Genomic DNA, 13734 nt, shown 5'->3' on the forward strand with positions numbered 1-13734 from the left:
TATGTAAATTGGGCTAGGCAGGAGGGCTGTTTGTTTTACCTGAGGTTCTCACTTGGTCCTTGGACCCTCTTTTGTTCTATTTTCATGGGCTTTTTCCTTTCTTTGTCTTTTAGCCACCACCATTCTGGACTTCTTTTTCCTAATCTAACTACATAACAGAGTAAAACAACTAACTACTTTAAACTGAAGCTGCAAAGATATGGGTATGCTTTGTATAGTCATGTCAAAGGTTTAATTTGAACTTAATTTTTTTTTAATTTCTAATTTATTTTTAATTTTCTAATTGAAGAAAAATTGCTTTACAGAAAAAATGTGGTTTTCTGTCATACATCAACAAGAATCAGCCATGGGTATACCCATGTCCCCTCCCTCCAAGACCTCCCTCCCACCTCCCTTTCCACCCCACCCTTCAGCCTGTTGCAGAGCTCCTGTTTGAGTTCCCTGAGTCTTACAGCAAATTCCCATTGGCTCTCTGTTTTACACATGGTATTATAAATTTCTATGTTACTCTCTCCATACATCTCCCCTTCTCCCTCCTCTCCTCCCACCTTAACAGTAGGTCTGTTCTCTATGTCTGCTTCTCCACTGCCACCTTGAAAATAAATTAATCAGTGCCATCTCTTCAGATTCCATATATATGTGTTGGTATATGATATTTATATTTCTCTTCCTGACTTATATCACTCTGTATAATGGATTCTAGTTTTATCCACCTCATTAAAATAGATTCAAATGTGATCTTTTTATGAGTGAGCAGTATTCAATTTTATATATATATATATATGCACCACAGCTTCTTTATCCATTCATCTGTTGATGGACATCTAGGTTGCTTCCATGTTCTACCTATTGTAAGTCGAGCTGCAATAAGCATTGCGGTACACGTGTTTTTTTCAGTTTTGATTTCCTCCGGGTATGTGCCTAGCAGTGGGATTGCTGGGTCATATGGTGGTTTTATTTCTAGCTTTTTAAGGAGTCTCCATAAAGTCTTCTATAGTGACTTTATCAGTTTACATTCCCACCAGCAATGCAAGAGTGTTCCCTTTTCTCCACACCCTCTCCAGCATTTATTGCATGTAGACTTTTTGATGATGGCCATTCTGACTGGTGTGAGGGGGTATTTCATTGTAGTTTTGATTTGCATTTCTCTGATAATGAGTGATATGGATCATCTTTTCATGAGTTCCTTAGCCATCTGTATGCCTTCTTTGCAGAAATGTCTCTTTAGGTCTTTTTCCCACTTTTTGATTGGGTGGTTTGTTTTTTCTGGGACTGATTGTATAAGCTGCTTATATACTTTGGAAATTAATTCTTTATTGGTTGTTTCTTTTTGGTATTATTATCTCCCATTCTGAGGGTTGTCTTTCACTTTGTTTGTAGTTTCCTTTGTTGTGCAAAAGCTGTTAAATTTAATTAGGTCCCATTTGTTTATTTTTGTTTTTGTTTACATTACTCTAGGAGGTGGATCATAGAAGATCTTGCTTTGATTTATGTCACTGAGTGTTCTGCTCTAAGAGTTCTCTGTTCTCCTCTAAGAGTTTCATAGTTTCTGGTCTTAAATTTAGGTCTTTAATTCATTTTGAGTTTATCTTTGTGCATGGCATTAGGTAGTGAACTAATTTCATTCTTTTTCATGTAGTTGTCCAGTTTTCCCAGCACCACTTACTGAAGAGGCTGTCTTTGCCCCACTGCATATTCTTTCCTCCTTGTCAAAAACAAGGTTCCCATAGATGAGTGGGTTTATCTCTGGGTTCTATCTTGTTCCATTGGTCTATATTTCTGCTTTTGTGCCAGCACCATACTGTCTTGATGACTGCAGCTTTGTAGCAGTCTGAAGTCAGGAAGTTTGATTCCTCCAGCTCCATTCTTCGTTCTCAAGACTGCTTTGGTTATCCAGGGTCTTTTGTGTTTCCATATAAATTGTGAAATTTTTTGTTCTAGTTCTGTGAAAAAAGCCATTGGTAATTTGATACAGATTGCACTGAACCTGTAGATTGCATTTGGTAGTATAGTCATTTTCACAATATTGATTCTTCCCACCTAGAAACATGGAATATCTCTTCATCTGTTTATGTTGTCTTTTATTTCTTTCATCAGTCTCTTGCAGTTTTCCATATACAGGTCTTTTGTTTCCTTAGATAGGTTTATTCCTAGATATTTTATTATTTTTGTTGCAACAGTGAATAGTATTGATTCCTTAATTTCTCTTTATAATTTTTCATTGTTAGTATATAAGAGTGTGAGTGATTTCTGTGTATTGACCTTATAACCCACAACTTTGCTGAATTCACTGGTTAGCTCTAGTAATTTTCTGATACTTTCTTTTGGGTTTTCTATGTTTAGTATCTTGTCATCTGCAAATAGTGAGAGTTTTACTTCTTCTTTTCTGATCTGGATTCCTTTCATTTCTTTTTCTTCTCTAATTGCTGTAGCTAGGACTTCCAAAACTATGTTGAATGATGGTGGTGACAGTGTCTTGTTCCTGATCTTAGAGGGAAAGCTTTTAGTCTTCACCACTGAGAATGTTTGTTGTGAGCTTTGCATTTATGGCATTTACTATGTTGAAATAGGTTCCTTCTGTGCCCATGTTTGAAGTGTTTTTATCATAAATCAATGCTAGATTTTGTTGAAGGCCTTTTCTATATCTATTGAGATGATCATATGGTTTTTAATCTTTCAACTTCATGTTATGTTGTATCATGTTGATTGATTTGTGTATATTGAAGAATCCCTGCATCCCTGGAATAAACCCAACTTGAAAACAATGCATGAACTTTTTGATGTGTTGTTGGATTCTGTTTGCTAGAATTTTGCTGAGGATTTTTGCATCTATGTTCATGAGAGATAGTGGTCTGTAATTTTATTTTTTCATGTTGTCTTTTCCTGGTTTTGCTATCATGGATTATGGCCTCATAGAATGAGTTTGGAAGTGTTCTTTCCTCTGCAATTTTTTCGAACAGTTTCAGAAAAATAGGCACTAGCTCTTCTCTGAATGTTGATAGAATTCCCCTGTGAAGCAAACTGGCTCTTGGCTTTTGTTTTAGGGGAGATTTTTTTTATCACTGTTTCAATTTCAATGTTTGTAATTAGGCTGTTTAAAATTTCTATTTATTCCTGGCTCAGTCTTGGGAGGCTGATTTTTTCTAAGTATCTGTATATTTCCTCTAGGTTGTCCATTTTGTTAGCATATAGTTATTCATAATATTCTCTTATGATCCCTTATATTTCTGTGTTGTTTATTGTAACCTCTCATTTTTCATTTTACTGATTTGATTTTTCTCCCTTTTTTTCTTGATGAATCTGGCTAGTGATTTGTCAATTTTATTAATCTTCTCAAAGAAACAGCTTTTAGTTTTATTAATCTTTGCCATTGTTTCCTTCATTTCTCTTTCTTTATGCTCTGATTTTTATGATCTCCTTCATTCTGCTGACTTTGGGGGTTTTGTGTTCTTCTTTTTCCAGCTGCTTTATATGTAGAGTAGGCTGTCTATTCAATGCTTTTCCTGCTTCTTGAGATATGATTGCATCGCTATAAACCTTGCTCTTAGAACTGCTTTGCTGAGTCCCTTAGGTTTTGGGTCATCGTATTTTCTTTGTCATTTGTTTCTAGGAATCTTTTGATTACTTTTTTTATTTCTTCAGTAACCTCTTTGTTATTTAGTAATGTATTGTTTAATCTCTTTGTGTTTTTTGCTGTTTCGTTCCTGTAGTTGATATCTAGTCTCATAGTGTTGTAGTCAGAAAGGATACTTGACACAATTTCAATTTTCTTAAATTTACTGAGGCTTGATTTGTGGCCCAAGATGTGGCTTATCCTGGAGAGTGTTCCATGTGCACTTGAGAAGAAACTGTATTCTTCTGCATTTGGATGGAAAGTCTTGAAGCTATCAATTAGGTCCATTTGGTCTAATGTTTCATTTAAGGCTTGTGTTTCCTCATTGATTCTATGTTTTGATGATCTGTCCATTGACGACAGTGGCGTGTTAAAGTCCCCCACTATTATTGTGTTGCTGTCAGTTTCTCTTCTTGTGTCTGTTACTGTTTGCCTTATGTATTGAGGTGCTCCTAAGTTGGTTGCAAAGACATTTACAATTGTTATGTCTTCTTCTTGGAGTAATCCCTTGATCATTATGTAGTGTCCTTCTTTGTCTCGTATGATATAAAGTCTATTTTGTCTGAAATATGGATTGTCACTCCAGCTTTCTTTTGGTTTCCATTCTTATGGAATATCTTTTTTCATTCTTTGACTTTCAATCTGTGTGTGTCTCTAAGTCTGAAGTGCGTCTCCTGCATATATATGGGTCTTGTTTTTGTATCCATTCAGTCAGTCTGTATCTATTTGTTGGTGCATTTAATCCATTTACATTTAATGTAATTATTGATACATATGCGCCTATTGGGATTTTTTGATTGTTTTGAGTTTCTTTTTGTAGGCTTTTTCTTTCTCTTGTGTTTACTGGCTATATAAATCCCTTTAGTATTTGTTGTAAGGCTGATTTGGTGGTGCTGAATTCTCTAAATTTCTGCTTGTCCATAAAGCTTGTGATTTCTCCATAAATTTTGAATGAGATCTTTGCTGGGTATAGTAATTGTGGTTGTAGGTTTTTCTCTTTCAGTACTTTATATCCTGCCATTCCCATCTGGCTTGTTGAGTTTCTGCTGAAAGATCTTCTGCTAATCATATGGGTTTTCCCTTGCTGCTTTTAATATTCAGTCTGCTTAATCTCTGTTAGCTTGATGAATATGCGTCTTGATGAATTTCTCCTTGGGTTTAACCTGTAGGAGACTCTCTGTGCTTTTTGGATTTGATTGACTATTTCCTTTCCTGTGTTGGGGAAGTTATCAACTATAATTTCTTCAAAACTTTTCTCAGTGCCTTTCTTTTTTCTTCTTCTTCCTCTAGGACCCCTATAATTCAAATATTGGCACATTTAATATTGTCCCAAAGGTCTCTGAGGCTTTTCTCAATTCTTTTCATTCCTTTCCCTTTTTTCTGCTCTTCAGCAATTATTTCTGCCATTCTATCCTCCAGTGCACTTATCCATTCCTCTGCCTCAGTTATTCTGCTATTGGTTCCTTCTAGAATATTGTTAATTTCAATAATTGTGTTATTTATCTCTGTTTTCTCATTCTTTATTTCTTCTATGTCCTTGGTGATTGTATTAACTGTGTTAAATGCTTCTTGCATTTTCTCCATTCTATTTTCAAGTCTTAGGAGCATCCTTACTATCATTATTATGAATTCTCTTTCAGAGAGATTACTTATTTCCTCTTTGTTTATTTGGTCTAGTGAGTTTCAACCGTACTCTTTAATTTGTGTTGTATTTCTCTGCCTTTTCATCTTCTTTTTCTTTTTTTAAGTGCTCCACTTGAGGTCTCCTCTTCCAAGCTTTAGGATTATATTACTTCTTCCTTTTGATTTTTGCCCTTGGAGGGAAATGTTGGCTGCGTGGTTTGTATTGATTTCTTCTTGGGGGTGACTTGTGGCTGTGTTCTAGTGGGAGAAGGTCAAGTAGGTAATTACAGAAACACTGGGACATATACACACACACTTCCACACATTCAGTTATAATCAAAGTATTCTAAAGAAAAGAGGGAGATTGACTTGGTGAGCAAGGGAAACCAGAAGTGATATCAACCAACTGAAAGAAGAGTTACCTAATGCTCAATCTGGAAATCTGAGTATGAGCAGAAGGCCAACTGAGGAATATAGCATAGAGAACTCAACAGTTTAACTTACTTGGTCAAAGAAGAAAGAGTGATGGGAAAAAAGGAGAATAAAAAAAAGAGAGAGAGAAAACAAAGAGGAGAAGGGAGGGAAAAGAGAAAAGGAAGGGGTAGAGAAGAGGATTAAAATTTTTTTAAAAAGAGGAAGAAAAAATAGCAAAACAAAAATTAATAGATGTGTGTGGAAAAGATTTATATATATTTACAAATAGCTTCAGCTGGTAAAGCACAGTAGGAAAAGCAGTTGAATACATCCAAAACAAAATCCAAAAATATTCATCAAGGGGAAAAAAAAAGTGAGAAGGAGAAAAAAAGAAACAACCTAAAATGAATGTTTTTCTTGCTTTTTTTTGACAAGAAACACAAAGAGGAAAACTCTACAGCACCACAAAGGGCTAATATTGAGGTGGAAATATGTAGGGGGAATAAACCATGTGATTTATAAGAAAAAAAAAGAGAAAAACAATCTTAAAATGATTTTTTTAACAAGAAAAAGAAGAAAACTCCACAGCACCACAGAAAGCTAATGTTATGGTGGAAATATGTTGGGTAATAAGCAGTGTGATTTATAATAAGAAAGAATCTTAAAATGATTTTTTATATATATATAACAAAGAGGAAGTAAAACAAAGAGGAAAACTCCATAACACCACTAAATGCTAGTGTGAAGATGGAGCTATGTTGGTGGAATAAACTGTGATTTATAAGAGAAAGAAAGAAAAAAAATGAAACAAAAAAATAAAGGATTTTCAAGATCATAGCTTTTAGTTGTGGAGTCTGTCTCTGTGGATGGGGCTGGGTTAGTGTTCTGTGATGTTTTCCTGGTTGGCTGAGCTTGTGCCTGAGTTCTGGTGGATGGAACTGGATTTCACCTCTCTAAAGGGCAGTGCAGTGTCCAGGAGTAGGTTTTGGAGTGTCTACGGGTTCAGTATGCTTTTGGGCAGTTGTTGTACCTTTCAAGGTGTTCAGTTCAGTTCAGTTCAGTCGCTCAGTTGTGTCCAACTCTTTGTGACCCCATGAATCGCAGCACGCCAGGCCTCCATGTCCATCACCAACTCCTGGAGTTCACTCAACTCACGTCCATGGAGTCAGTGATGCCATCCAGCCATCTCATCCTCTGTCGTCCCCTTCTCCTCCAGCCCCCAATCCTTCCCAGCATCAGAGTCTTTTCCAATGAGTCAGCTCTTCACATGAGGTGGCCAAAGTACTGGAGCTTCAGCTTTAGCATCATTCCTTCCAAAGAAATCCCAGGGCTCATCTCCTTCAGAATGGACTGGTTGGATCTCCTTGCAGTCCAAGGGACTCTCAAGGTGTTAGGCGCGTCTATTTCCGCAGCTGCTTCAAAGTGGCCCTCAGCATAACTGCAGTGCCACCAGTCCCCTACTTGTCCCTGGGATCATTGCCGATGCTTCTGTTCCCCGTCCCGCCCTGCGATTTTGGCCGAAGCTTGCTAGGTAGGTGCCTGTGTGGATCCTTCTATGTCCTGGCGATTTGTGTGGGCTTCCCTCACCTTCCTGAGCTCGCCCTCTGTGACGCAGGGCTGTGTGCACTTGGCTCTCAGTTTCCGAGGTCCACCTTCTGCATCGCGGGCGTTGTGTGCACTTGTCTCAGCTCCCTGGGTGTCCACTCCGTGTCACTGGGCTAGCGTGGACTCGTTTCGGCTTCCTGTGCCCACCCTTTACGTCGCGGGGTTTATGTGCACTTGTTTCCTCTCACTGCTTGCACTCTTTGTCGCGGGGGAGTTATTTGTTCTTCTCGGGGTTATTTGTTCTCTTGAAGGCTGTGCCGGGAGGGTTGTGTGCGCTGCCCAAGTTTCTATGCCTCCCCTCTGTCAGCACCTCGTGTTTGTGTACCTGCTACCTGGGCCCACCCTCTGTACTGCAAGGGTTGTGTGCGCTGGCTGGGTTTGTCTGCTGCACCACTCTCGGTTCCGCTGAGCCCGCCAGTCTGTTTGGGGTCACAGTCCATGGCCTGTTAATGGGCTGAGAAGTACAGCTTTCTCTGTTTATTGCCCTCCAAGTACCTGCTTTCCCTGATTTTCTAAGACTCCGCAGCTCCCCCTTGGGCCCGCCTATGAGGGAGATTCCCAGTGCCGGGGAACTCCTGTTTCAGGTCTCCCTCCCTCCCTTGGGGCACAAGCTCCTGCCCAGAAATCCCCCCTTTTTAAGTCTCCCTCTTCTCTCCGACCTCATTTCAGAGAGCTTAGCCTGTCTCCCAGAGGCCTGGGGTCTTCTGCTGTTGCCTAGAGGTTGCTTTGCAGGAGCTGTTTCATATCTTGATGAGTTTTTGATGTATTTGGGGGGAGACTAGCGATCTCCCCATCTTACTCTTCCTCCATCCTCTCTGATTCCTGAACTTAATTTTAAACAGCTTTTTTTGAAAAAAAAAATGATAAAGATTTTAAATGATTTTTAAAACTAATTTTCTTAAATTTATTTGCAACATATACTTTGTCCGTTTTACTTAGGCAGAAAGTTGTTCTACAGCGATGTATAGTTAAACCATAAAATATGAATCTTAAGTTTTGAATAATTTCATCTTGAAATTTCCAGAAATATCTTTTCATATTTTAATGTTTTCAATCTATTTGATCCTGAAAATAGTTCAATAGAGTCACCAAATAATAATTCTTAGTGGTTTATGTAATTCCTAAAGGCCATGGGTTTCTTTTATATGTAATAAAAACACCGCAAGTTTTAATTTTAACTAATTGATTATGTATTGGTTAAAATAATTACATACAAAATCTCATCCCAACCTGGAAAATCTCTTCACAAGGTGAAACAGATATGAACAGTTTTATAATTAAAAACATTAAACTAGAATTTGATGTACATCATAGTTGGAAAGAAACTGCCAAATCAGAAAGAAATCTCAGGCCTTTTACATACTCAACCAAACAGGATCCGCTGCAGGCATGTCTCAAGATAATGGCATGGGTAGCCATTCCCTTCTCCAGGTGACCTTCCAGACCCAGGGATCGAGCTCTGGTGTCCTGCCTTGAAGGCAGATTCTTTACCACTGAGCCACCAAGAAGCCCAGATGAACAATTACTGGTATTAAAGTGGGAGCACTTAGCACCACCACGTGTCTGTCACACAGTTTATCCTAAGTCCACTAAGTAGTTGGAGTGACCATTTGTGCTTGCTAACTGGCTTTATCTATATGAAAACTAAACTTTTTATACGTTTATGACAGGAAATAGTTTTGTATCTTGGTGAAGGTTTTTGCTGAAGTTAGGTGCCTACCCTCCCACAGAAAATGGGAGAAAATATGCTATTAATATCTTCCTTGATGATTAATTACATTCCAAAGAATTGGCTCCCAGCACCGAAAAAAGACAAGCTTGGGTTGTAAAGTTGGCAAGAGATTTGTCTCAGTTTTAAAAGGTTAACATACATTTCAAAGAGATAGAAAGATGATTTACAAGCTTTTCTAAAGTAAATACTCTAAGAAGGGGAAGGAAGGAAACACTTTTCCCTAATTTTCAACAGAACTAATTCTCTCTTTTTTTTAAATTGTTCTTTGCCTTTACACATTACAACTTCAAATATAATGCTTTTGGATTAAAAAAAGAGCCTGCAAGATTATAAAGACACTGAGACAAAAGAAACGCCTTCCCACTCTTCAATGTATGTACCTTCCAGTGGCTTTTTAAATGAACAAAGAAAGATTTGAAATAATGATATACAAATATGCAATACCATTGCCTGATGGCTCAGTTGGTAAAAAATCTGCCTGCAATGCAGGAGACCCGGGTTCCATCCCTAGGTCAGGAAGATCCCCTGGAGAAAGGGATGGCAACCCACTTCAGTATTCTTGCCTGGAGAATCCCATGGACAGAGGATCCTGGCAGGCTACAGTCCATGGGGTCACAAAAAGTCAGACACGACTGTGTAACTAGCACTTTTTTTTAACAGGTCACAACTGTGGACAGTTATGCCTCCTAGTACCTTCAGACCACGTCTGAAGACAATTTAGATATTCACAACTAGAATGGACAATGCTACTGGCATTTAGTTAGTAGAGGCCAGGGATAATACAAATATGTTTGACAGTTCCTGGATTAAAAAAAAAAAATGTTCATATACCTGACTATCTTCTTTACTTTTACTGCTTTTCCTCATCAGCTTCCTACAGTTGATGGCAGGTACAAGGCACGCTGTAAACACTGATTGAGCTGAATGTTCTGAGAACATTTTTTGTAGGCTATATTGTTGTATATGAAATATATAAAGATCCTGTCCTCAGCTTTTATTCATGTGAAATAAAAATATACCACATAGCCTCTAATGCAATTTTCATGACTATGTTACCCCTAACAACAGCATTATTCTTTATTTTCATTCTGTTTACTCAATTTGCAGACAATATCGCACAGATTTCTTCAGTCCCTGTCTATGTACAGCTTCTCAATATCAATGATCATGCTCCTGAGTTTTCTGAATACTATGAGACTTACGTTTGTGAAAATGCAGTCGCTGGTCAGGTAAGAATCCATCATAAATCATCAATATCTAAACAAAACTTTGTATTATACAGAATAGCATTTTCTATGTATTCCTGCTGCTTTGAAATGATATTAATAAAAATAACCTTTATTTAGCTATATTAATTATAGGCTTTAATGTTGTAAGTTACATATAATTTAAATTTCTTTCTTTCAAAAAATATGTAAACTTCAAATTTTCTATTTCCAAATTCCTCACATTTGAAAAATCTCCTAACCCTTAGAATTTAATAGTACATCATTTGTACTTTGACAATAAAGAAATTAATTTTTGTGATTCTGTAAATAATTTTAATTAACTTTTATTATTCCATCCATCATGCAAATAAAGATAAAATGATATATAAAATACATCAGACATCAACAGATGAAATTCAATTTGAAATGAATTATTAAATATATAAAGACTTAAGAAAGCATACTCATTTTGAAATACTTTATCATTACTTCACAATTTTTTCACACATTTTCTTATATGGAGCTTACCTTTTTACATTTGTAAAATATAGAGTTTAAATTAGATTCTCCTTTGAGTATCTCAGTTCCAATACACAATAACTTTACATTTTTTAGTTATCCTATTAAATCTCATAAAACATTAAAAAAAAAACTACTTTTTAAAATACTGAAAAAGTATTGCAGTTGTTTAGTCTCTAAGCCGTGTCAGCCTCTCTGCCACCCCATGAACTGCAGCACGCCAGGCTTCCTTGTCTTTCACTATCTCCCTGAGTTTGCTCAAACTCCTGTCCACTGTGTCAGTGATGCCATCCAACCATTTCATCCTGCTTTCCCCTTCTCCTCTTGCCCTCAATCTTTCCTAGCATCCGGTTCTTTTCCAATGAATCAGCTCTTCATATCAGGTGGCCAAAATATTGGAGCTTCAGTTTCAGCATCAGTTCTTCCAGTTAATATTCAGGATTGATTTCCTTTAGGGTTGACAAGTTTGATCTCCTGACTGTCCAAAGAACTCTCAAGAGTCTTCTCTAACAACACAATTTGAAAGCATCAAAAAAAAAAAAAAAAAAAGAATCAAGTACTAACAAAACTATAAAACAAAAATTGAATGTTACAAAAACCAATATAAATGTATTACTGGTACTGGTTTTATTTTTATTGGAGGTTTTTTTACTTAGATTCTTGATATATTCTAGTTGGTTTGAAATATATTATATTTTTTTATAAAATATCTCAGAAGCAATAACTCAATAAATTTCACTTTCTTTTCTTAAAGTAAGTTAATATTTTTTAATTTATCAGATTATTTTATTTTGAAATTATTGTTTGAAAGACAATGAAATCATACCTTTGAGTATGCATATCAAGAAAAAGAAAGAAAAATTGGGTAAATTATAAAAATTAAATCTATATTGTAATATGATATTTGTGTGTTCTAATAATTTGAAAATCTGAATGATGTAAACAGTGTTGGGAAGATGATACATAAATATATTAAAATTCTCCAGTCTTTTCAACAAATTTTGCTGTAACAAATGGATAAGAAGGAAACAGGGAGGAAATGGAAAACTCCATCTAAACCTCATACTTTATACAAAGATTATTTTATAATGTATCATAGATTTAAACATAAACCTAAAACTAGAGACAAGCAGAGGAGAAAACATTATGTTATGGCTAGGCAAAGAGTTCTTAAATATAACACCAAAATACCAATCCATAAGAGAAAACATGTATTAATTTGATGTAATCAAAATTAAGCCAGTGGAAATCCCTGTTAAAAGAATAAAAAAGACAATCTACAGAGTGGTAGAAAATATTTGAAAGTAAGAATGAAATGATATAACTGGTAGTCAGTCTAATAGTCAAAATCTCCCTTAATACTGAAATACATTTGGTAGTATTTTTTTAAATAATAATAAGAATAAAATCTCTGCTTCCCATACTATTAATTCATAGTGTTCCGAAGCTTAGGTCCATACAATAATACATATAATTCATACAAAACAGAGTTACCAAAAAGAAGAAAATATATTTGAGAACATAAGATTATCTAGTAAAGTGAGTAAAGTGCTGACAAGTAAGATAGAATTTTGATTTTTCTGAGAGCATTAAAAAAAAGAGAGAGAAGAGGAGGTTGCTCTTCAATAGGTGTAATGTTTCCATTAAGCTGGGTGAATAAGCCTGTGACATTGTCACTATGGTTAAAAATGTGTTAAGAGGGTGGATCTCATTTTAAGTGCTTTTGCCACAAAGTTTTTAAAATGTAGAAGAGAAAGAGGTAAAATTAATTTTAATGTTTGACAGAATATGATGATTTTCGCATGTAATAAGAATATAAGGAAATATTTTATGTATTTTCTCATACTATGAAAATCACTCTTGTTTCATTCCCCACAGGCTCAGACAGCTGGACAAAATGTTGTGTTAAAAGGTCTCCTGTATCTATCTGCTTTGGGTAGATAATACAATCACTGTAGGAAACCCAAATGCCAGAACAGTGCACTCTATTCTAAAGGAAATCAGACACTCCCTTAATGACCTATGTGGCTAAGCAGAAGTTTTATTTCTGTTCCTTATTGAAAATGGCCAGGATGGGGAGAGGAAGAGTAAAACTTTGGGTTGCAAAATATGAATATAATAAATGAGTGACATTAGGGCAATTTGCCTTTTCTGTTTGGTGTAAATAGTTATCATTTTTCAAATTAATGATTCTGATTATCTTGACTGATACCAAATATCTTTTCCAGAAGTAAAGTAGAATAGCAGTAATTTTTAGATTCCTTCATACCAATACACAGTCTAATGTAAAGACAGTTACATTGTCTCCATGTAAAAATTTTTTCTTGCCTAAATTTCTATGATCCCACAGTGTAATCCCTGGTGTTCTCTTCATCTTCCTTTCTTTCTCCTGTCCCTTACCTTTTATCTTTTTCAGACTCACTCTTTCTGTTATCCACAAAATGTCTCAGTTACAGTTCATATGCAAATGACTTCTAGATCTTTATGCCAGTTCTTTCTCTTATAGTTAATGGCTGTAAGTCCAAATAATTAGAGAAAATTTCTACATCTATTCTACTGGAATGTAAACAGTGGTGATGGAGACACTCTTGGCCCCAGCCACCATGGGACACCCAGACCTGAGATGACTTGGCATGCTCCAAATGCCAATGAAACATTTGTTAAATGGATACCTTTGGGATATTCATTATATACATTCATAGTTTAAATTTATATGTGATGATTTTCTGTGAACTTTTATAAAGAATTTTATTAAAAATTACAAAAGTACTTTATCAAAGGAAAATGAGAAAATATATATTGAGATAAAATCTAAGACTATTTCATTTTTAACAGAATAAATTTACATCTATACAAGTTAATGGCAAAACATAACATTTAATGAAATTTAAATACATCTAATAAAATTTTTTGAAAACTTTTTTTGAAACAGTAGTTCTGCCTTTGTCTACTATCAAAATGTTAAGCTATCATGAGCTTCTCAATATTTTTTCCTTAAAAACATTCTAAAGAAAGAAATA

The 13734-nt window shown here is 35.7% G+C and overlaps 1 protein-coding gene across 1 annotated transcript in view; it reads left to right on the forward strand.

Annotated features, from left to right (window-relative positions):
- CDH19 (cadherin 19) overlaps window positions 1-13734 on the forward strand; it is a 79961-nt gene that overhangs the window by 53309 nt on the left and 12918 nt on the right. The window contains exon 9 of the mRNA XM_004020602.6: window positions 10095-10216. Coding sequence (XP_004020651.2) covers window positions 10095-10216 — 122 coding nt within the window. The remainder of the gene's footprint in view (window positions 1-10094; window positions 10217-13734) is intronic.

This window comes from Ovis aries, chromosome 23 (assembly GCF_016772045.2).
Source record: "Ovis aries strain OAR_USU_Benz2616 breed Rambouillet chromosome 23, ARS-UI_Ramb_v3.0, whole genome shotgun sequence".
Classification (NCBI taxonomy): domain Eukaryota; kingdom Metazoa; phylum Chordata; class Mammalia; order Artiodactyla; family Bovidae; genus Ovis; species Ovis aries.